Source organism: Aythya fuligula, chromosome 4 (assembly GCF_009819795.1).
Source record: "Aythya fuligula isolate bAytFul2 chromosome 4, bAytFul2.pri, whole genome shotgun sequence".
Taxonomy (NCBI): Eukaryota; Metazoa; Chordata; class Aves; order Anseriformes; family Anatidae; genus Aythya; species Aythya fuligula.
This window is the reverse complement of record NC_045562.1, coordinates 57739462-57763644: the sequence shown is the minus strand read 5'-3', so window position 1 is coordinate 57763644 and position 24183 is coordinate 57739462. Positions and strand designations below refer to the sequence as shown.

Here is a 24183-nt window from a genome sequence, read left to right as displayed (position 1 = left end):
TTTCATGTCATCGATCCAATTTCTTTTAACTCTACAAAATAATTTTTTTCTTTTCGTCTTGATTATCTCACTGAGGCCAAGACTGGGATTTTCTTTCTAAGAACTGGGTCAGAGCTAACTATGCATCCTGTGTCACCTGGAAGTGAACTAGTGGAAGGACAAGAGAGTAAGAACTTGCCAGTAACAGAAATGTCCCTGGGTCATTTTGCCACTGATGCTACTACCACTATAATTCATTTTTTCAATGTCATTGTTTGAAGGATGCAATGACAGCAGGTCTGCACTTTGACCTGGGAAGGGAATATAACCCGCAGTATGATTGTACTCCTGAACCTAAACTGCAGAGTAAGGTGGCACACCACACACCTTTATCCTTACCTGCAAAGGGTAAAACTGTATATCAAAAACATTAAGAAATATCACATTGAAATAAAGTGATTCCGTGATTTAAGACCCGGATCAATAAATCCGTATAAATAGAAAACAGGTGCCAAAACTGCATTCTTGTGGGGCTTGGCTGAAGGCTAACCCAATACTCTTAAGCAACCAGTATCAGTTTCTCTGAAGATACTATACTTGGGAACTTCCAATTTTGTACTTCTGTAAGAGGGAGAAATGTCTTCAGCAAACTGTTTGATCAGCCTGTGAAGCAGGAGTGATGCTTCTGGAGGCTCTCCCTAGTTGGTTGTGTAGCAGTGGAGGCAGATGCAAAGAAATTCCTGAATGTGGCCTCCATACGTTTATTGACTCATCTTCATTCCTTTTGTTCTGCACATGAACAAATATGAAACACTGCCCTTACTGCTTAGCAGAACAACTAACTGGTAGGCAAGAGGAAGTTCACATGCCTTCATAGTTCCTTTTTTGTTCCCTTTCCACAAGATGCATCATTTAAACACAGACCGAGCTCACTGTTTGATGCAGTGCTCTTTGACATGAACAGCACACTCTCTCCCTGTCTCCCCATGTGCCTACAAAACACAGTTGGTGAGAAAAATACTGTGGCTGCTTCTTACTGATTGCTGTACATTTTTGTGATAAAGTGGTTTGAGAGAGTATCACGATGAACTCCAGCTGACTGCTTTCAACCCAGCAATGTTCCACACAGCCAGGCACTAACCCTTGAAGCATTTCCTTCTTTCCTTCAGCTCTGCAGTGGGGAACGCTGACTGGTTATCTGTACATCCTGAGTGCTTCTCTGTACTTCTTTAAAGCAAGACAAAGAGGCATTCAATAGGAATTCACTTGCATTATATAGTTTCTACTCCTGTTTTTGCCATTATCACATATCAGCTCTGGTTTTGTTCCCCAGCCAAGTTCTTCTCATATTTTCCAGATCATTCAAGTGCCTGCATCCAGTGCCCTGACAAGGTTTAATGAACAAGTCACTATTACTCTGTAAGCAAGCAATTATTTTTGATTCATCTCCTTTCAGGTCTGTAAGGGAAACAGTGAATTAAAGAAACTAATGGAAACAAGTTTTTGCTGCCACTGCCACGTGCTGGCTGTGATCCAAACTGTGCCTAACATCTGCAGGAGTCATGAGCATGAAATGAAGGTGGGCGAAGGCTTTTCTGTAAAATGATTAACTGTGTTGGTCCACTTTTACTCTGCTCATGGAAAGAAGTCAGACAGTTCTTGCAGAAGAGCTAAACTCAAAAATATTCCTACTCAGCCCGCAACAGGGAACCAGGATTTCCTCAGCCACAGTTAACTCATCCAACGTTTCCCTCCTTCTCCCAAACATAAGAAGTTCACTGACAAGGGTGTGTTTGGGAGTCTGGCACAGATAATTGTTGCCATCTGAAGTAGCTCACATCACGATTAGGTCTTGATGAAGACTGGGGCACCTAAGTCTATTTATTTCAAGGCTATCTTCTTTTACACTTTCATTGGCCTGGAGTACCTCCAGATATGAAATTGCTGCGTGCCAATGTCCTATCCCTGTCAACCTTCAGGAGAAAACGTCTTTGTCCTTTTGGCAAGAAAAAAAAAACAAACAGCAGAAACTGGTAGTTTCCCAACAAGTTCCGACTGAATAACATCTTTTCTTTTTTCTTTTTTTGGTTCTCTTCTCAGATAAAGCTTTTGTCATCTCTCTGACATCTCAGCCTACAAGCATTGCTTTGTTTTCCCTGTATCAACAGCTATTGGTCTTGCACTGGTGTATTGAAGCACGTGATCTAACAGCCAGTATCTCCGAAATGAAATACCCAGTTGCCTCGGAGAGCAGAGGGAAGTAACATGCACTGTAACCTGTAGGCAGCTCCAGTGTCTAATAGGTGCTCTTTGGTCTTCTCTTATCTCGGGATGACAGAGTAGAACTAGGATCCCAAGTCTCCTGAGTGTGTCTGAGTTAAATGCCAAAAGCAAATAGCATGATATCTTCCTCCATGTCAACAGCTTCTGAGAAGACTAAGATTGTTTGTTTTCTTCTTCTCTTCTGGTTAGAAAATTGCCTTAAAATAACTAGTCTTTTCAAAAGGGGCCTTTTTTGTTTGTTTGTTTTGTTTTCATGTCAGTAAAATATCTGTACTTGATGGGAGTGAGTAGAATTTAACAGAAACCCTGCAGTGCCCCTGTCTTTAATGGTTTTATAACTGAAAGTGGAATAAAAGTCACTTTTTTACATTCTTACGATGCCAGGAGATAATCCTTGTGTTTTGGATCTGGAATCCAACACCATAACAGAACATGAAGTGAATTTATCACTGTCCTGCTTCTACAGTATTACAACCACCACTTCTGCAGCATTACAACCACCATCCCTGTGCTCCTGATGACTAAGATGTCAAAAGAAATGCTGATGCATCTTCTCATACGGTATTCCTGTTAGAGCTCCTTGTCACTGTGATTACTTGCGTTTGAGTTTCTTTTCCTTCTCTTTTTTTTTTCTCTCTTTTTTTTTTTTTTTTAAATTTCCTCTCTAGCTGATGCTAACACAAATGTCTAATATTTATGCTGATGGTGAAGTTTAAATCTGATTTTTGCTTATGTCGCATTTCTTCAGGCAAGTTTTTATTAGAAAATGAGTCAGCATTTTCAAAAATTACAGTCTTGATCCTCAAATGCTTAACTTTATGGGAATAGTTTTATACCTAAAGCCAAAGACTTCTGAAGCTTGAGCCTGGATTAGCAGGGATTAGAGCACCTGAGATACTGATGTGAGTTTGCAACTTTGATTTCACCCTAACAAAGTCTCCTGTATTGTCTGTACATGTGAATGAGCTGATAACAGACGGGCTGATACAACACAAATTTAAACACGTTTTTGTTGTCTGACACAATTTGAGTTGGACTTTCATTAAAACTGAATTAGTATATTCTCTCTAATATTTTAATTTCAGAAGAGTACAGTGAGGGCTGGCTGAGCTGGGCAAGGAAATGTTCCCTCTGCTACAGGCAAATATGAAATGCAGGCAGCTGGATTCTGAGTCCTCCAGCACGCGTCTTTTCTAGCCCTCTTGCAGAGCCTGACCTGAAGATGAGAAACATGCCTAAGTCCTAAGCTTTATCGCATTCTTCCTTCTTATTTTGGCATTCATTTCTATTTGCATTACAAGTCTGTGATTTCATTATCATTAAGAGGCCTTTATCGCACAGAACTGTGATCACAGCTCGAAGCAGCATTGCTTGTGTTGAGCTTGTATAAACCACCATATCTTACCGCACCTCTTCGCAAGCTGTGCCTTCCACTTTCTGCCTGGAAGTACCTCACGGTATCGCCTGCTTCGGGTCTGAGGGCAGGAGTCAGTGCAAGTATTCCTCCGCACTGACTGTAATGGAGGAAAGATAACAGTGCAGCGACTTTCTAGGAAGGGTTTTGTGTTGTTTTTTGTATTTTTGTTTTTTAAATGAAAACAGAGCCTATTGACTGGAAATGATCCGATTGTGATTCTAGACATTGCCAGGTCTCTTGGCAGTGTCAGCTGCCAGCTTTCCTTTCCTGTTTCTTTTTTTTTTTTTTTTTTCCCCCCCTCTGATAACCTATGTAAACAATCAGTAGTACACATCAGAAGGTTTTTCTTAGGCTTACGTAGGACCTGCAGCATAAAGCACACACACGAGACGGGATGGCGAAATCTATTCCATCAAGAGATATGGCTTGTTCTGTCATAGGGTAAATTCACATTTGTATGATGGTAAAACAGCATGATGGTAATGGAATGATTTGCAGTTCGGGGAAAGAGATGCTGAGGCCAGGGTCAGATTACAGCAAGCCTCTGCCCAAGGCACAGCGTGACATGAAGCTTGAGTGGTTCTGGCTTTTCACGGCCATCCTACAGTTCATTCCCATTTCCCATCACAGGCTGACGGAGGCAAAGAGGCCTTAGCAATTACTCCAAAAGCCAAGGTTTTAGTGGGTTTAGTTTAACAGGGTCTTCACATTTTTCTTGTCTTGGCACAGTCACTTCATAAGGTTGTCAGTGAGCCCTGAGCTACTGAACATCTCTCTTTGAACCTCATGATGCCGATCAGCGTTACTCACAGCTATTGTTCTGGACTGCACACTCAGGCACCTGTATGGGCATAAATATTTCTTCAGGGGGACTTATTTTGAAATGAAAACTGAGACCATGATAAAATCAAATAATCTTCAGGATGTCTTGGTCCAAAACTATTCAAAGAACTGATACATATACTGCCAGGTAGCTCTTTTCACCTTCTCATCTTAAATCCTCCATCACTTTCTACACACACTCCTAACTTGGTTGTAGTACTTTGAAGTCTTTGTGCTTGCCAGACTATCTATTTGGAGCAGGGAAGAAATGTGATGTGAAAAGACGGAATTGACTGCAGAACCTAATGGTGAAAAACAGAAAATAAAAAGAAAAAAAGGTAAAAATACAGGCAAGAGGAGACTCCAAATCCTTTCCTTCTAAAATGAAATCTCAGGAGTCAGAGGACAGTGAAACTTAGGGCCACGAGCTGGCTATTTAGGCCTTCCACACTGGAAGCTCTGGTCTGACGGGGTCCATGACAATCCTGGAACTTTCTGGGTTTGATCACTGAAGGATGTCACTGACTTTGGAGAGTGTGAAAAAACAACACATTGTATTGCATTTTTTGTTTTCTCATCCAATGTCCATAACTTAATTATGTCTATCAGAGTAATTTGTTTAATTACCATTCTTTCTGTCTTTGGAAGAGGTACCTTTAGCATGCTTAGACAGTGAGTGGAGCATGTGCCAGCTGTGGAGCACGAACCTCGGCACAATAACACACGAACCAGGCGCAGGCGCTGAGCTCTGCTCTCTGGGGACAGCGACAGGACCCAAGGGAACGGCATGGAGCTGGGACAGGGGAGGGTCAGGCTGGGTGTGAGGGAAAGGTTCTGCACCCAGAGGGTGGTCGGGCACTGGGACAGGCTCCCCAGGGCAGTTGTCATGGCACCAAGCCAGTCAAAGTTAAAAGGACACTTGGAGAACATTCTTAGAAATACTGTCTGATTTTTGAGTGGTCCTGTGTGGAGCCAGGAGTTGGACTTGATGATCCTCGTGGGTCCCTTCCAACTCAGGATATTCTGATTCACATCAAAAATAAAAAGGTCATAAATGTAACTGGTTTCTTAGAGACACTGACCTGGTGAATATCCTTGATATTAAAGGAATTACAAATGATACTCTCAAATGAACCCCTGGCTCAAGCAGCTAATCCTTCATTATCTTGGGCATTATTTACACAGAAGTGAACAATAGCATTTTGACTCAGACGGAAGTTCATTAGTATCCAGATAATTCTCACTTGCTGAGTTATTAAGCAGAAAAATAGGTTGCATTACTGAATGTCATTTTCCAGCATATTTGACACCGTGAGGTCAGTCAGACTGCAAGGTGAGGAAATGGCAAAGTGATAAGTCACAAGACACAGACAAAATGTACTTTCCCTAAACTGAGAAAGCAGTGTGTAAGTCCTCCACTACTTCATCCTCCCTACAGCTCAGTATTGTAGGCTGGAAAGCAGAGGCATAAAGAAAAGGCTTGAGAACCTAAAAGCACCTAAAAGGTGTTCTTCTGTCTGAGGAGCTTTGGAAACACTTCACCCACTAGCTGCAGAGCACACCTACTTTGCATCTGACAGTAGGCAGCAGGTCCCCATGTAAAGGTTTTGCCCACACAGCCATGCTGCCCCATATTGAAGTCCACCTTTTCCTGTCCACTCTATCTTTGTAGGGAATTGTAAAGCCAAATTATCCATGTGTACACCTTCACTCCTATTTTAAAACCTAGCAAGTGGTAAGACTTGTACTGTTTGTTCTCAATGGCCTGCTCTGCTCGATAAGGTAAGCACAAGGAAAAGTCACTAAAAGCTGGGCTGTTTTCATTTCATTTCTTCAGACTGACTCATACTCTCCAATCCCTTGTCCTCAGGGAAGATACAAGGAAATGATGTAATTCTTTTTTTTTTTTTTCTTCTTCTTTTTTTTCATGCTTTGGACTTTTTCTTTTGGCATCAGCTGCACTGGGCCTGTTTTCTAATGAATCTGTATGGATTATGCTACAGTAAAAGCCTGCCCGTCCGTCTCTATGTACTCACCTGCAGTAGGGTGCATAATGCTTGAGGATAAGAAGCACTGATTTCAATGACTTATCAGGGCACCCATTAACAATTGCTCAGGGTTTCTGCAAGCTTTCTTTAGAGATAAAATTTAGAACGACTGACATTTCTTTGAGACATGGAGTTGTTGCTAAGTCCTGCAACACCAAATGCATTGCAGACCAGACATGGAAGGGAAGATATTTTACATTTTTGTGCTACATTGAGAGAAGAAAATCCTAGGGGATGTTCAAAATCTGGATGCAGTTTTTATGAACAGGTCATGATCTTTCATCAGACTAAACTGAGATCTTCTATCTGGACACTCCTGTGGACCACTTCCAGTACAGATTAAAAACTAAATCTGTATTGTCTGACTATGAGGAAAGTTCTGGTTGGTAAAAAATGAGGTGGCATGCTTTACAACAATGTCTTCTGATCAGGAAACAAATTCACTTTTGTTGTTCTAGGACTAGAACAAGAAAGAGAGAGGAGGTGTGCTGAGGTAGAGAAAGTTCAGGAGGTGGAAAATGTGGCGTTGAGTCCTCTCAGGCTCAGAAAGGAGCCGAGTATGGGTGTCTCTGTAAGTTTCCTAAACGAGAATGACATTTCGAGGCAGAAGTGCAAAACGACATTCCAGAAGCAGGATTTAATTAGCGTGTGGCCTGCCAGGAGTTTGGAGCCACAACTGCCTGACAACATCTTAGCTCCCCAGGAAGCAGCATCTCAGAGCTCTCTGGGCAAATTTCGCCTCTGGTCTGGGGATAGGAAAATTCCAGTTTGGGACACTATTCTCCAAACTTTATTGGCAGGAAAATGGACCAAATTGGACGTTTCACAAAAATGGATGGCAGCAATTCCTACTTCTATCTTTTACAAGGAAAAAATCTCTCCTGCTGCTGTCACTTGTATGAAAATTGGCCCTTCTAGCAGCCCAGGTGTGGTTGCACTGAAGTTGGTATTATCAGCTGGACCTCAATGGCAGTGAGCAGCTCTGAACATGTGCAAATGCAAACCCATAGGTTCCAAAAGAGAGTCTGGGTAAAAATAATATAGCTGTAATTGAGCTCAGGTACCTCCAAGGCATCTGAGCATTTTTGCCTGGATTTACCACACTGCCCATGGATTTAGGAGCCGTCATTCCCTTTTGCAGCCAGCAAAGCGACCTTGAAGGCAGGAAGGCAGGCTGGGAGTATAATCAGCAGTGTAAATGTGGGTGCCCTCTACTAATAGAAGCTGAGGTGGAGCTCTAACAACACCTCCTTTGAACATTAGGGCAGAATTGCTATTTTAAATGACCAAATCCCTTTATGGATCAGACCCCAGTGAAAGAAATTCAAGAGTATTACAGCTGAGCCAATAGAGCACAACACTTGAGGAATTCTCTTTTTTAGCAGTCAAGTGCTTTTACACCATTCACTTTCTATTGGCTTTCCGGAAATGTACTCCTGAAAATGTGCCTGATCATTACTTGAGAGCAAATGCAAAAATCATATACACAATAATTAAGAGAAACTAGATTTTATGCTTGTAAAAGCAGCCATGCTACAAATTTGCCTGAGTTACGGCAATCCAAAAAGGGAACAGAAATTACACAGATGAATGTGGCTGCTCAAAATCAAAGCATTCAGTGCAAAAAGACAGCAGTAGTAAACAAAATTTGCATCAACGTTTTAAGAGTAAAGTAATAAGGATTCCTTTAAATAAGATAGAATTTGAAAAGGTAAATTAATGTGTTAATCACTTGCTTGTGCTTTTTGAAGCATTAATATTCCTTTTCTTGGGTGGGAAACCTAGAATAGTAACAACCTGAGAGACATGAAAATCATTGACAAAGTCAGAAGAGAGACATGAAAATCATTGACAAAGACAGAATTAGCATTTGGGAGTTCTGACTTCCGATCTCATGAGCAATATGTTGATGTAGTAGATTGTGTCTGCATTTCTAATGTTTCTTTTAATAAACCCTGGTAGAGAGCAATAAGAACAAATTAAAGTTGATTACTTTTTTTTTAGACCAGATCTGATACAATCCAGATTTTGACTGATACTTGGGGATAACTTTTTCCTTGACAAATTTAGAAAGAGAAGACTTTGCCTTTCATGGAGCTCTAAAATGCATAGCTTGCTTTTCAAGATTAAGTATCAAACCAAGTGAGTTGGAACGCAAATGCTCTGTTTTGTTGAGACCCTGACATATATTTATGTGCTGTACTCATTGCTCAAAATATAAGCAAAAACAGAAGTTCATGATAAAAGCAAAGATGAATCAGAAAGGTTGATCTTGGCAGAAAAATCAGACTTAATGCTGGTGAGTTTTAAATACCAGGTACTTAACTGTCCCAAGTACCACATTTTAAGTTACTAGATCCGTGTCCTTTTCCACACAGACTGCCTGAACTACAGTAACAGGGAAAGCTGGTTAGCTAGGGGAAGTGATCAGTATTATTGTCTTTTTTTTTTTTTCCAGAAGAGAAGGGATTTACTCACTTATTTTAATATCCGGTATTTGAGTGAATGAATTTTCAAGCACATTGCCCTAAATGAAACTTACATGATTCTAGGCTTTTTTTTTTTTCACCCTTTCTGCATTCTCATGAAGTTCTGCATGGAGCAGTGCTGCCTTTGATCACAGACAGTAAGTCTCTTTTCCTGATTTGGCAAAAACATCACTTTCTCTTTTTTGGAGGTTTGGAGTAATGCTTCCTCAATTTACATTGCAGTTATTTCATCACACAGCTTGGAAAACAGTTTTTCATTTTGCTTATGTGGGGACCACAGTTATTATCACTTGATAAAATAAAATCTACTCTTCTGAGTTGCATGTAAAGTACATATGTAAGAATTTATCCACTTGCAGAGTGATTCAGTGTAGTTGGCTTTTGTCTTGCACCATTAAACACAGAGAACTTACTTACTAGAGGTTGCTGGCTAGAAACATATACAAGGAGGTATACCAGCATTATCATGCAAAATTATTGGGTTTATGTACAACAGAAAAATATGCAGTATCTTCCCCAAACCACACATATATACATAGTTATATGTACATTTGCATTTGGGTTCAGAGTAGTAGTGCAGTTTTGATAGAAATCCCTCATCACCCCCATTTTTTGCTCACTGGTTCAATTCACAGAGCAGCTCAGGCTCCCTTCAGAGGCAGCCAACCCTGCAGCTCTGCCTGGTGCATGGGGAAATGTACCCCAAACTCCAGTGGGGATGTAAGAGCCCAAACCAGCCAGTGGGCCTTTGGACAGCTTTAAACCACTTGTATGGTGAGAACAGCCAGCCCAAGGGATCGAGTCAAAGGTAGCCTGAAGTTCAAACCCTCAAGGTGCTAGTAACAAACATGCTGATTCTTGGCACTAACTACATCAGTATGGTGATCTGCTATGATGAATTACTCATTGATATAGACAAAGCCATGAGACATAATCAAAAAAGAAAATAAATCCTGAGAATCATAACATAGGTTTTTGCACAATAATTTAAGACTTCTTTCTGTATGTTTGTTTTTCTGCAGCCCTTGCTATCACCTCTTCCTACATCATAAAAGGTACAGCTAAAGTTTTACAGCTGAAGCAAGATACCTTTACTTTAAATAAACTTACAGTTCAGATGGGAAACTCCTGAAATGCTAAATTCAAAACTATGATATTAATTTTGTTCTATTACACATAACCTGAGCAGATGACATAACAAAGTAAACACTATCCCACTCTTAAGCTAATACCCAATGCAGCATTTCTGATGATGGACACATGGTGATGGTCTAATTTGACAACTGCTAAAGCATCTGAAAGTTCTTTCAAAATTATGACACACCAACTTGCTAGCAAAAATTGCATAGAAAAAAAAAAAAAAAAAAAAAGTCAGTTTCATTCCCAAGCAATATTCTCTTTTGCATGTCTACCAAGTTATTCCTAACTTCTTGCAGATACTTAGAGTGGAACTGTTGGTGCTGAAGACCCTGTGTTCACTCTCGTTTGTGTTTCATGGATTTTACTTTAAAGCAGCTAGAGCTGGACCCATGGACTGAAAGGCCATGACCAATGTGGGGACATCCTGGGAGATCCTTCCAGTTTAGTTGCTTCGTAACAAAATTCAGTTCTTGTGCTCTCAGCCTATTCTTCCTTCTATACAAGCACAGCAAATAGGGTCAGCTGGGAGATTACCAAAACACTACTGCACATGCTTCCTCTGAGCTCCTGGGTGCCCCTCTTATGTGTCCCATGACACAGCCAGGCACAGCGTGATAAAAATCCAGCCACACAGCTTTGATTTGAGCTACTAGTGGCACCCCGATTTTTACACTGCCATATATTCTCTCTGCAGATTTAATGAAGTACAAAGGAAAGGAGAAATGGCTTTGTTTTGGGTAGCTTTGTTTTCTCCCCCAGTTATTCTGAGCAACAGAAAGACACGCCAGCCTCCTGACTTGCAGAGCTCCTACCTACTTCTCTCTGAAACTAAGGATGAGGATGTGAACCCCTGTTTGCAGTGCCTCTATAAGTCTGTTAGGGGACCTGACGCCTTCCAGCTTGTCTGTATTTCACAGCAACATTTGTGAAAATGGGGGACTAAAATAACCCTGTCTCTGTCTCACAGGGGCGGTGAGATCAACATTAGTAAAGTAATAATTAGTTTTCTCAATTCTTGCCATCTCAGATATATATTCTTTGATAAAGCATGTTAAGTGTCAAATGTGACAATTATGATCTATTTTTGCCACCACTTTTGCAGATTAGCATATTTTTCTTTTGATTTTCTCCCCCCTCCCTTTAGCTTGCTCACCCATTCCCATTTAATTCTCCCTCCTCCTTCTCTTTCCCCCCTTTCTTGTTTTGTCTCTCCCAGGTTCTTTCATTGTCACATTGTGCCCCTTCAAATGCAGCACACATTTTGTCAATGGAGCCTCTGTAGTGGCTGGAAACCGAGAAGACCCTGTCCTGCAGACTGCCAGGCAGCAGGGGACCAGAGTTTTCTCAGTTTCCAGCTGCTTTTGAAGCAGCACTGATTGGTTTCCCTCGCTGCTGCAGAAAAGGCTGGCACACGGGAGCAACAAATTCAGCATGTCCTTCTGGCCTATTTTCAACAGATCCGCCAGTGCCAGAAGAGAGACTGGGAGCAATTTGATGCTGCCTGCTCAGCTATCCCTCTCTCCTTACCGAAGCAACAGCCTCTCCCTTTGCCTTTCTACCCCTTTTTCTCATTTTTTTTTCCTCCTCTCCATCTACAGTTTTGCTCTGCCACATCTCTCTGCAGCTCACTTCTCCAGCTACAGTTTCTCTAGGACCTTACAGATGATGTTTTTCTCTTGTGCTGCTCCTGCAGCAGCATTTAGGCAGCTGATGAACCGGCCGGGTTGTGCAGCTCTGTGAGGTCGTGCGCAGCCATTAACACAGCCGCAGTGGCTTAAAAGGTGCAAGTGAAATGGAGTAATGTCAGCTTCTTTTGTAATCAGCATAAAGGACAAAACAAAAGTTTACTAAGTTGATTAAAGCAAGACAACCCTTTCAATAGTCCTTTTCAGAGGATTTCTATAACTACGAAAAGTAAAACTATAAACAATGGGGGGAAATATATTTAAATATTAAAAGCCTTGAATATATTTTTCTCCCTCCTGAAGTTTTAAGAATCCCCGATATGCTGGGGAACTCCCTGTATTATAAGCTTTGGAAATACTGCTGCAAAGACTTATTCAATCCGTCAAATTCAAGAGGCTAAAATACAATGCTCTAAGTGGGGAGAGCAAGCAGTGAGAAGGGATGGAGGACAAAAGCACCAGAAGTCCACAGTAATTGTATGTATGCCCTAGGCCTGCTGCAAATCACTAAAATATTGCTTCGTAAAGCTGCGTAATTATATTTCGTGAATCCATTATTTCCTAATGGTCATTTATCCAGCCATTAGGCATTGGAAGTTTCTTGCAGACAGTAATGCAGAGGCAATTCAGGGACAAGATTTGGAAGAAGATAGGTTAGCAGATTTGTAAGTGAGTTCAAGGCAGATATATAAGAAACACTATCTAAGTGGGCTGGGAGCAAAAATCAGGCCAAGGCTCCACCAGGCAGTAAATCCAAAGTTACAGGAGTTAATCCCAGATCAAAAATGTCAGCATCTCTTGGTGCAATGCACTTAACTGGTACAGCTTGCAGCACTGGATTAAATTTGTTCAAAAAGGTAAAAAGTTGCCCCTGTGCACTTCAGGTTTGATTAAGCATCGCCTTTTCTCCCATAGCTGTCACTGAGGCTGCATAACGTATAAAGGTGGCATAAACACTGCATTATGTGCCCTGGCTAACTCAGCAGGCACCTCTTTGTGCCTGATCTGGATTGAGTTTACACTGTCCTGCGCTCTGGCAACTCACAGAACTGGTCTTTATAAAAACACTACCTGCAGCCTTGAAGATAAAGGATTACGTTGGTGAAATAAAGAGGCAACATAAAATAAAAAAAATGTTATTTTGGCCTAGATATTCCCAATGGCTTGTTTCCTAGTTAGCTACCTAAACAAAAAGTTTGCAAGCTCTGGATGCTGCATGGTTTCAGCATTTGACACCTAAGCTGTAGCACCTAACTGCGTTCCCACCAGATCAGGCCCTATATAAATTAATTTCATCTAGGCAATTAAGAATAAACTGAACCTTCTTGTTCACACAATGACAGTTTTACGAAATAGAAGTTGAAAATATGGCTCATGCAGGGCACCGTGTCTTTTTCATATGCCACAGTATGGTGGAGGAGGAAGGAGTATTTCACCAGCTTCCTCATCAAAGAGCACAGTTTAGCAGGAACGTGCCATAAATAAGAGCACCAATGTGATCGTTCAATTGTTTGTTTGGTGAAAGCTTTATTTTTTTATATTAAAAGTTATTTCATTAGGTCAGAGGGTATCCATTCTTGTGGTTTCTCAATCTCAGTGCTGTGATTTAAAAAAACCTTCTTTTTGTTCTGATCCCACCCCGAGGACTGCCTCGCTGCAGTGCGAACTAGCGCGGTTCAGCTCAGTGCTGAAGAGCTCAGGGTAAGTGCCCTCAAATTACAAACACACAGCCGAGCCCCGTGGCGTTTTCCAAGGGAACAGAGCGAACGCTGCACCACGTTCCCCCGCGGGCTCCAGAACCAGCTCTGCTGCTCCGGCAGCGGGGTGTCCTGGTGCCAGGGAGGCCGAGGAGGTGGGGTTGGAAGGCGTGTGGGTGCAGCTACCTGGAGGTCCCCGGCCCCGCGTTATGTTTCAGGCAGGGTGAGTGCATCCAAGAGTGCTTTCAAATGTGACACGCACCCAAGAGGCTTAATGAAATAATGCCCAGAGTGGAGCTTAGTAAAATATGAAAACAACTGAGGAGAGGACCTAACGAGATCGGGTTTGCTTGTGCCAAAACCACTAATTATCAGATGAAATGTCAAAGATTATGTATGTGGTAGCGCTGTGACAGATACTGCAGCTATGTGAGGCAGAGTACAGCAGTCCTTAGCGAATTCTCGCTCGTACAGCATGGTTTCTAGTTATTTGGCAGTAAGCCTCACTTAACAAATACTCTGGATCTAGCTCCACCTGCCCTCTTCACAGCTTTCCAGGGCTGCTGCTGCCCATGCCTCTTACCCTATGCTGGCACTGTTGCCTGCTTTAATACTACTGACGCTGAGACCAAAATGGCTGAATACTGCTGAGTTTGTCACAAGCAATGCAGGCATCTTAGCTCCAAGCTCCATTGCTCCACCGCTTCCATTTTGATCCAGTGCAGGGACATCGGACTCGGCCCTGCAGCAAACCAGCCCAGGCTGAGGAGAGGAGCTGGGCTTTACTTCTGGGCCTCTGCACTGAGTCTCAGCATGCAGCAAGGAGCCCCACGTCCCCTCCCAGGAGCCACAGGCTCAGGAAAACACTGAGAGAGGGGCCGGCAGGATCCTACAGTTCCAGTTGGTGTGTGACACTGGTATTACCGGAGCAGCCCTTTTTAGCAGAAGAAATGAGTTACTCACTAGCTGTTGCTCGGGCTGAAGAGATGCTAAAACTCCTCGTTTGGTTTCAGCATCAGAGTGTAGCGGCCCCGTTTCGAGGAGCTGCCCGGTTTACCCCAGCTCAGGGCTCCCTGCACCTTGCCCCAGCACGTGGCATAACCCCGGTGAAAGATGTGGGCAGAGGCAAGTTGGGGAAGGTGGGGGCGATCATCCGGCCGCTGTTACAGAATAATATATCCAAGTGCTTAACGTTTACTGTCAAAGCCTTCCCCATTCAGCTATCTTTTACACAGGACTTTGTAAAAAGGGAAAGGGGAAATGTGGAGAGCCAGGCACCCTTTTAGAGCTGCTACGTCAATTACAGACACAATGATCCCCGGGTCTGAGCTTATTGGTGACAGTTTTTCTTCACTTCAATTTGTGTTACGGCCTGAAATCACAAAGCTGTGATCCCCGAGAACCCCCTTTGTAATGCAGAGCAACTTTCGTTGTGCCCCTTTGTTCCGAATGTGACGGAGCATTGTGGTGCCTGTGTCCGGGGAGCAGGTTCGCTTTATTGTTCTTGTAAATATGTACTGCTGGGCGCAGCGCCGGGGAAGGCATTGAGTTTGTGCATGACTGACGCCGACCCGGACAACTGCTCTGACCCCCAGCAGATGGTGGTGCAGGGACTGCAATGATCTGGAAGTAATAGCATGTGCCAGTTCTTTTTGTTCGGAACAGACAGCCAGACCCTGCGTTTCCCTCCCCTGTGCAGCAACAGCTGTATATACAGTACAAGCTGGCAAAACCCTAACTGTCGCTGGGGTGTTCCTCCCCTGCCATTAATCGTAAAACCTTGGGCGCTGGGGCTCCATCAAGATTAAGCGCTGCAGGAGCACCACATGGCTCTCCCCAACGTTCATAACATCGTGCGCATCGGGGCATAATTCAGCGGCTATCCTAGGGAGAAAAAAAAAAAAAAAAAAAAAAAAAAAGGAATAATAGTTAAAAACATCCACCACCCCCAGTATTGGACTTGGTAGTGGTGGATTTCCTGTTTTTTTAACCTCTACCCGGAAAAAGCCAGGGGACAGGAGTCAATATGCACTGAGATTTTTAACTTTCAGACTACAATGCTATAGCTTTATTCAGTTTTCATTGTTGTTTTTATTTATCAGGAATCAAAATAAGTGTTTGTTTTGAAAAAAAAAAAAAAGGTATAAAATGGGTGAAAGTCCACAAGTGATGTTTTTTTCCAAGGCCAGGGGAGATTTATTGCCTCAGAATGATAGCAGGGCAGTTGGCATTTGTTTTTCTAAGTGAGAGGCCAGATTTTTTATAATTTATTGTATGTGGGACATCTCACCAGAGGTCAAAAATGACAAGTAAGAATAACAGCTTGTTCAAAATGGGAGTTAATAATCACTCACTGTATGTTTGGTCTGTTGTTCCGATGGCCATAAAATTGTCCCGACAATCCGGTAGGGAATTTCCTTGGGGTAGAAAGCAGAGAGAGAATAACTGCTCCCTGCCACTCCTCTCTCAGACCAAGCCAAGACGGCTATCAGAGAAAGGGTCTGGAACACAGCTGCTCTCTAAATATTGTATTTCTGGCTGCGCTAATGCTTCTGCGAGGCTTTCAGCAGGCAGGTCACAGACAGGCAGACTCGCAGTGCTTGAAATGAGGTACAAAAGTACAACAGAAGTACTGGGAAAGAAATGGATTTCTTTTTCCAGAAAACGTCCTCACAGTCTATTCCCCGTACTGTAGCAAAATAAACATCTCTGGAAGGTTTCACACAAAAAAACATAAGCCTACGAGCCTGTGTCCTAGCTGTCAGGCCAGTCCTCTGAGATAACAGACATTTTATGCTGTTTAATTCAAGGCAATCTCCCTCATTCTGTGTGAGCAAAACCTCTTCTGGGTTCTCCTGGTTTGCAGCATCGTGACATAGCTGTCAGGTTACACTCAGCCTCTGCTGCTGGGCTCTTGGCCGGGATGTCTATTTCCCATTGCCTCTCAGTAGAAATTTCATCCTAGATTCGAGGAAAGACCTGGTAAAGTTTGCTGAAACCAGCCTCGGTTTGGACGAAACACCCTTTTCTGAAGAGAAACCAATGGTAGAAAATTCCCGTTCACCTCCAGTGCAAAACCTCCTGTGCATAAATTGATGAATTGTGCTGCGTCTGGCAAAATAAGAATAAAAAAACTTTTTCGCAGGTCAAAACTGGGAAAGGAGAATACATAGCTGAAAGGCATACAAGGTAAAGGAAATTCAGAAGTGAAAACTTTTCTGTGTGAATCTGTAGCTCTGATCTTGAAGGCTAAGTACCTGGAAAGCTGCTTGAGAACAACAGCATCTCTTGTTCATCACCTATGGGGCTTGGGTTAAGGAAAAATTGTTTGAATTTCTCTTTACGCGACTTTTAAGGAAAAATATTGTTTGGTCTGAATTTCTTCCAGTTTCCTGATCTTGTTCCTAGTCAAACTGCCCCAAATGACAAACACTTAGGCAGAAGTAGCTTTACTTTCTTGACTAATCCCATTAGCTTTAATGAGTCTAATCGCGTGAGTAAAATTATGCATGTGCATAGCTCTTGGCAAGGTCAGTGCCAGTAATGAGCAGAAAAACAAACTGATAATGAAGCCATGAGTAATAAGAACGGCCGTCTAGCTGGATTTCTAGAAACTTATGTAGCTACAACAGTAAGAACAAAATACCCTTGGTTATGATCAAAGAAGTGATAGCGACTTCTGAACCAAGACTGCCAATAAATAGCATTCAGAAATTCTTTAAATAGCATCAATGGCATGGCTGCAGTTACCTCCTAGCAGCCGTAAGCTCATTACCTTGCTTCTGACTTATCTGTTCATCCATTCAGTTATACAAAGCTCATCAATATGATATCCAAGCACTAATGAACTTTAGCATTAAAAGGTCACTTTTAATCCACTAAAAGGAAAAAAAAGAAATGAAAAGGTTATCTTATTCACAAGTGTCAGCCACCCTGGATCTGCGCAATGAAATGTTCTCAGGCAATTTGTGCGGAGTTTATTTTCATCACTTACTCCCAGAAACAGGCTGGGGAGGAGAGGGGATTACAGAGAAAGGGCTACAGCACAGCAGACGATCAGACTGGTGTTCTGGGGGAGACTGGCATGGAAGTTAGACTATGTTCACAACAGCTAAAATTTGTGTGACTGTTCTTGACAAAAGAAATCATCTAAATAGATCCAAGATAGCAGTACAACAAGAGAATTATTTTTTTAGGATTACATGTTCTTTGACCACATGTTTAGAATACTTTAAAAATCTTCTCCTTCAGGAATGTATAACGTCCTCAATGTTTTAAATAAAGAAATAGACCAAAACCAAGTATTATCTTCATAGCCCAAGGCATTCTCCATAAGCCACCAAACATGCGAAATGAATTTAGCTTCTTCATACGGGACTAGCATAAGACTTAGCTGCTGCTAAATTCTCAAAATAGCATGTATGCGGTACCTAGCTTTGCACTCTGTAAAGCAATTCATTTCCTAACTCTTTTCTCTAGCCATCGCAAGGAAAATTCCTGCGTGCACATGTTTGTATGAAGGATTACAGGTTAAGGATTTCTGCCTAAATTTCCTCCCGTTCTACATAGCATGTGGTTATGACTGGGACCCAGACTTCCCTAGTACATAGTAAAAAAGGCTGGATTATAATGTTAAATAGGTTTCCAGTAGTAGTTTTATCAAGGCGTTACGTGCAGTTTGTGGTTTTATTTCAGAGTAGGCTGCTGAGCTCTTATTTTAATACCATTTTATGGTCAGTCTGAAATTCCCATAAGCACTAAATACAGGAGAAAAACGTGTGTAATCAAGAGTCTGGGTTTCTTTCGTGTTTTGTCAAATTAATGAGTTTTCACTCTTTAGGGGCTTTTCCACAAACACAGTTTACTTGCAGGTAAAGGTGAGGCATGTCAGGATACATTTTCTTAGAGATCCTCATGAACAGGAGAGGGGACTATCTGAAAAAATCCTCTCGCAGTCACTGAACTGCAGGCTTGGGTGTGAGCGTGCCCCTGTCAGCGTAGCCAGTACACTAAAATATACATCACGAAAACATCAGAACTGAGACAGTGCCTCTGGTTAAGTACTTCTGCGCAGACATCTGTTTCCACATCGGTTCAGACCCGTAGCATTGCAAACTCGATTTGTATTTATATATGAACAAAATCGATAAAACATCTGGAGCTGTGTCATAACCTTTAAATCTTCCTTTTTGTTTTGTTTGTAATAATTCATGGTCTAACTGACTAGTTCAGGCTTTCCTGTCCTCTTGATTTCAGAGGGATGCAATTAATTTACCTTTGTCACACTCCCCTGGAACGCCAAAGGGCCGTACACAAAAGGAACAAGATGTTCCTCGGCGCGTTTTGGAAGTGCGGAAGAGCCTTTTGCTGTGGTTTATCCTGCCGTGCTCCTTTGCAGCAACCACTTGGTAATCCTGTGTGCCACGGCTGAATCCCAGAACTGGCTGGGTGGGTGGGTGTGCTTATCCGAGGCACCAGCTCGCAGCAGCACAAAGGTGGGGCCCTACGGATCTCACCTTGGCCAGCGCCTGTGGTCGTGAACACCTAAGTGTGAGAGCCGAAGGCAGCTGGGAATGCTGCCGGGCAGCGGGCAGGTACTGGCAGGATGCCCTCGCATTCACAGACTCACCTGCAGCAGGTATCTGCAGGGCAGCCCGAAGAGCAGGAGGCTGAGGGCACCACAGCAGGAGCTGTGGCCCAGGGTGATAACCGGGTGCCACAAAATCTGTTGGACAGGCACCCTGCATGTGTGGAGAGGAGAGCTGCTCAGAGATGGGCAGCTGTTGCTCTGAAAGGAGGCACACAGATATGCAGGGTGGTTTACAGGCAATTGGAGTAAAACTTCACCCAATGGAAAGTAACTGGAGGTACTTTTCTACGGTGGGGTGAGGCACGAAATTTAATTCAATACAAAACGTGTCTTCAGAGGGTGTTGTAGAAAAAATACTTTAAAATAAAAGGTTTCAGAAGCCAGTCATCAAACCCTTCACACTGTTAACCTACATAACCACATGATGTTATTACTGTTAACCTCATCTTCCCTCCCCCTCTTCCTTCCTATTGTTTGTTATACTCATTTTTTGCATCTCGCCTTTAGATTCTAGAAGTGCTCGGTGGAGGGACTGTACTTGCTTGCAAGGCACTCTCGAGAGGCACAAGCCCGACCGTAGCTTTCAGGAGCTACTGTGCCAAGGCACACTTATGCCCTAGCTGGCATTAAGATGCAGATCACGATTTTTCCTTGTGCTGCTGAGGTTATGACACACAAGCGAGAACTATTTAACAATGCTCCCGTTTAAGATCACTAACTGCCCTCCTCTTTATCCTTATCACCCTCAGGACAGTGTTGCAAATCCTCAGTGCTACGCTGAACAATAGCTCCCGTTTTGAACAGCAGAGGCACTTCTGCCATCCAGTTGTCCAGCTAGCGGTTAGGGCGATCACTTTAGCTGGCACATGCACAGAAGTTCAGATGTAAGATATGCTCTGTGGGCAACTGCCTGTTTATTTTCTTTCCTAGACACGCGGTTAAACCACACTGTACATCCTGTGCTTATAAAATTCCAGAAGGGTTATATCATAGCATGTACTACTCGAATGTGTGATTTACATTACCAGATACAAACTGCATCTAGAGATAAACCTGTTACTTACAATGAACTGCAGATTCAGATAGCTGCGTGAATCTACTACCTGTGATGTTTTTAAGGTCAGTATGCTTTATAAATAGCGAGGATTTTACAGGATATGCTATGAGTTATTTCTTCTGAGAAGCGAGGCTCGGCTGGGAAGGGGACTCAGTGCTGAGCACGTAACAGATACGGGGTGCTTCTGCAGAAATGGGGGCAGTCCCTAAGAGATCTGCAGTCCCCTGAACTGTCTCCAGGCCAGCTAGATGTGGGGCAGTGGCCGAGCAGGAGGGCAGGCAGCAGTGCTAGCTAGTGCCGTGCCTAAAGGAAAGAGCTCCAGGGCAGCACCGAGCCAGGGTTGAGACGGAGAAAGTTTGCTCCGGACCGGTCGAGCAGGCTGTTGAAATCTTGAGGCCTCTTAGTACAGCTTGCACCCAGCGCTCCCCGATCCCGCCTGCCCTCCGCTCCAGAGCTGGGCTGTTTGTGCAAGGTGACTCCTTAAATGCCACCTGACAGGCAAAACGAAATGCAAAAAGACCACCGAGAGGGGCTGATCCCTGTCTTTTCTTTCCACCCTGAGTCCTGAGGGGATGAGGGGACTGTATGAATCCCCAGATGAAGCTGTAGGTGCCTGCACAGAGCTCAGACCTGGGACAGAGCACTGACAGCCCTATGGACCCGGCCCTGTCCACACCTCTACATGCCAGTGAACCAAAAAAAGGATGAGGTGGCCCTGTCCCAGGGTTTACAAAACAAGAGTAACAGCCATTTCCTTCTTTAACCTTCCCTTTCCAAAGGCAGCTAACAACAGCGGGTACCCACAGGGCAAAGCCGCCTCCTGGAAAGAGAGCCCCCGTGTCCATGGCACCTCCGATCTGGGTGTCCCCACATCCTTGTGGAAGCCAGGGGCTCCATTCAGAGCTGTGCCACTGAATTCAGCACGGCTTGAATCACTTTCTGTTGGAAAGGCCGACTGCTGATTTGCATAGCAAATAAATACAAAAATGTAAATAGTGCAAACTTTGTAGTTAGATTTGTTCCCCTGCCTCAGCTCTGGAGGTGTTTACCTTCACTACAGAACAGAAAGGAGGGCCTGGCTCGCTGAGGTATGAGATGCTTTCAGTTTCCACTAAAGGCCACTGAAATTGCACACACTCTACCACGTGAAATAAGAACCTTTAGCAGTGAGGATAAAATTCAATGCATGCACAATAGTAAAAAACAAACAAACAACAAACAAACAAAAAAACACCTCTGTGGCTTTATTGTCTTTCCTTCCACCTCAAGATATTCACATAATTTCAGGCTATTGTTTTTGATGTGAACCGTATTCCTGGCCTTTTGCACTACATATTGTTTATAACTGAAAAGGAAAAAAAATAATGTTTGTTTGTTTTATAATCACTCTGTCAGTGATGGAAAGGACTACAATCATTTCTGTAACTATTCTTCGAAATAATATACCTGCTCCAGTATCCAATTAATTTGATTATTATTCTTTGTCAAATATTAAGAGTCTAGACATGGCATATTATCGTGTGCTGTATTTTTAGATCTTCCAGTTCAATTCAAAACACAGCAAAAGAGGGGCCCCAGAAAATGACCATCTAGAGACAGGCCATGGCAAATATCCAGGAACCATTCTTAACGGAACGGAGCTAGCATGAGCTGAGATCATTCTTTAGCCTTGGAGGGAAAAAAAAAAAAAAGAGAGAAGATGTTTTTAGGAAGAGATTTCCAAAGGGATTATGAGTTGCTCTTCACAAACAATACAGAGGATTTCCAGTATGCATCGTGCTTTTGACAAGAGCTGCGCCTTCTCGGCTCCTTCATGGAGCCAATCAACGTCATTTCGTAACTCCTTTCAGAAGGGGAAATAACGATGGGGAAAAGTGCTTTTGATAATAGCAAACAATAGCTGTTTGTGCAGTGAGCAGGATTACAGTAAACCTGGTGGCCAAATGATCTCTTAGAGCATGCCTTTATACATCTGACGCATCCCTTGAATTAGTACGAGTGTACTTAGGGAAGACATCATACTAATGGTGTTACCGAGGATGTTCTCGCTTTTCCTACCTTGGGAAACAGCAGAGGTATGGAGGTGAAGTAATGAAAATGATGCACTTTTTGGAGTCTCGGGGGATCTTTAAATCTATGTTGAATACGTATGTGAAGTTAAATTGGTATGCTAAAGGTACGAAGAGGTTGAATGGGTAGGATAGAATCCAGGACAGAAAGGGATTAATTTTCAGACAGTCCTCTAATGGACTTGAAATGGTCACGTTGTTAAATGGATCCAAGATTAGGCTCCTCTCATTATGTCAATGTGCTGGAGCACAGCCAGGTCCTTTCTTTTTGTGGATACCTTCTTGTTACAGCATCCACACCGAGACTTCTGAGAGTACAAGAGTTGCTTTATCGGTCTGGGTCTTAGCAGACCCCAAACTTACCTGCTAAACAAATAAACCTTGCCCGGAGGGGTTGTGGATGCCCCATCCCTGGAGGTGTTGGAGGCCAGGCTGGGTGAGACCCTGAGCAACCCGACCTAGTGGGAGCTGTTCCTGCCCATGGCAGGGGGCTGCGGCTGGATCGTTGAGGTCCCTTCCAACCCAGGCCATTTTATGATTCTATTTTCTTATGATTTTTGGTTGGAGAAGACACCAGAATTAAGAAAGCAAGGTTTTCATTACATTTTATTATTCAAAAATGTGATTTTATGTAAGAAATGGGATCGGTCCTTGGCGCACCAACCCCTCCGAACCCCGACCTCCAACCCCTCGTTTGTGAAAGATTTTATTTTCTGGCTGGTTTCTGGGCTCTGCGTGAGGCGATTTTTAAACTGAGCAGAAGGGAACGAAGGCACATGTGGTGTGCGCTCCCAGATGGAGCTTTGTAGGGCGATTTTACGGACTTTGAGGCGGCAGTGGGCAGCCCGCACCGCGGAGGTGCCGGCCCCGGGGCACCCCCGGCCGCCCCCAGCCCCTCGGCGCCCTCAGGGCCGGCCGAGCCCCAACATGGCGCCGGGACCCCGCGGGGCCCTGCCGCGGGCTCGAGGCGCGGCGCGCGCCGCCCGCCCTCACCCGGCACACGGCGGGCGGGCCCACCGCGCCTCCCGCGGGAGGGGGGGGATCGGGGTATGGGGGTGGTGAGGAGGAGGCGGCCGCCAGCCCCCTCCCCCCCCGCCTGCCGCCGCTAATGGTCAGCTCTGCCAGGCGTGCTGGCAGCGCCCCCCCATCCTGCTGCCCCGCGTGGTTTGCTCCCCGGGGACGGGCAGTGCCGCTGTCGTGTGTCCCCCCCCCGCTGTCCCCGCATTGGTTCGTTCCGCCGGGCAGCCAGACGCACGAGCGGGCAGAGAGGGAATCCCCCTGCGGCCAAGTCTCGCGAGACTCCCCTCTCTCCCCTCTCCCCAGCGCCGCGCGCTCTCGCGAGACCTCGCCGGTTCCCACGCTGGGGCTGTTGTGTCTGAGGGGAGAGCCCGGGCGCTGTGCGTGTGTCTCCCGCGCTCTGCGCATGCGCGACGCCGTCCCGGGGAGGGGAGGCGCGAGGGGAGCGGGAGGAGGAGGAGGAGGAGGAGGAGGAGGAGGAGGGGAGGGGAGGGAGGGGGGGTGTGTGGAGGCAGCTCTCGCGAGAGTAGGAGTTTTGGCGAGAGTTTGTGGAAGATGGCGCCTGTTGTGACAGGGTAAGTGCGGGGGGACGGCGGCGCCGCGCCGGGAGCGCCGCGCTCCGGGGGATCCCCGCCCGCCGCCCGCCCGGGCCCCGGCCCCGCCGCCGCCTCGGGGAGCCCGGGGGCGACCTCCGGGGGCCGTGCGGGCGGGTCCCGGCCAGCCGAGCCCCCGCCGGCGGGGTCCCCCCCGGCTGGGCGCAGCGCTCTGAGGGGCGCGGGGCGCGGGGCAGGGCCCGCGGGGCTCCCCCCGGGCTCCCTGAGGCGGCCCGGCCCTGCCCCCCCCCCTCCCGGCTCCGCCGCCTGAGGGGCTCCGGGCTCGGGGCTCGTCCC

The 24183-nt window shown here is 44.7% G+C and overlaps 1 protein-coding gene across 1 annotated transcript in view; it reads left to right on the top strand.

Annotated features, from left to right (window-relative positions):
* Positions 1–23828: 23828 nt before the first annotated feature.
* The window catches only part of RBPJ (recombination signal binding protein for immunoglobulin kappa J region), a 54369-nt gene continuing 54014 nt past the window's right edge, over positions 23829–24183 (top strand). Inside the window, exon 1 of the mRNA XM_032186684.1 lies at positions 23829–23868. Coding sequence (XP_032042575.1) covers positions 23849–23868 — 20 coding nt within the window. The 5' untranslated portion in view covers positions 23829–23848. The remainder of the gene's footprint in view (positions 23869–24183) is intronic.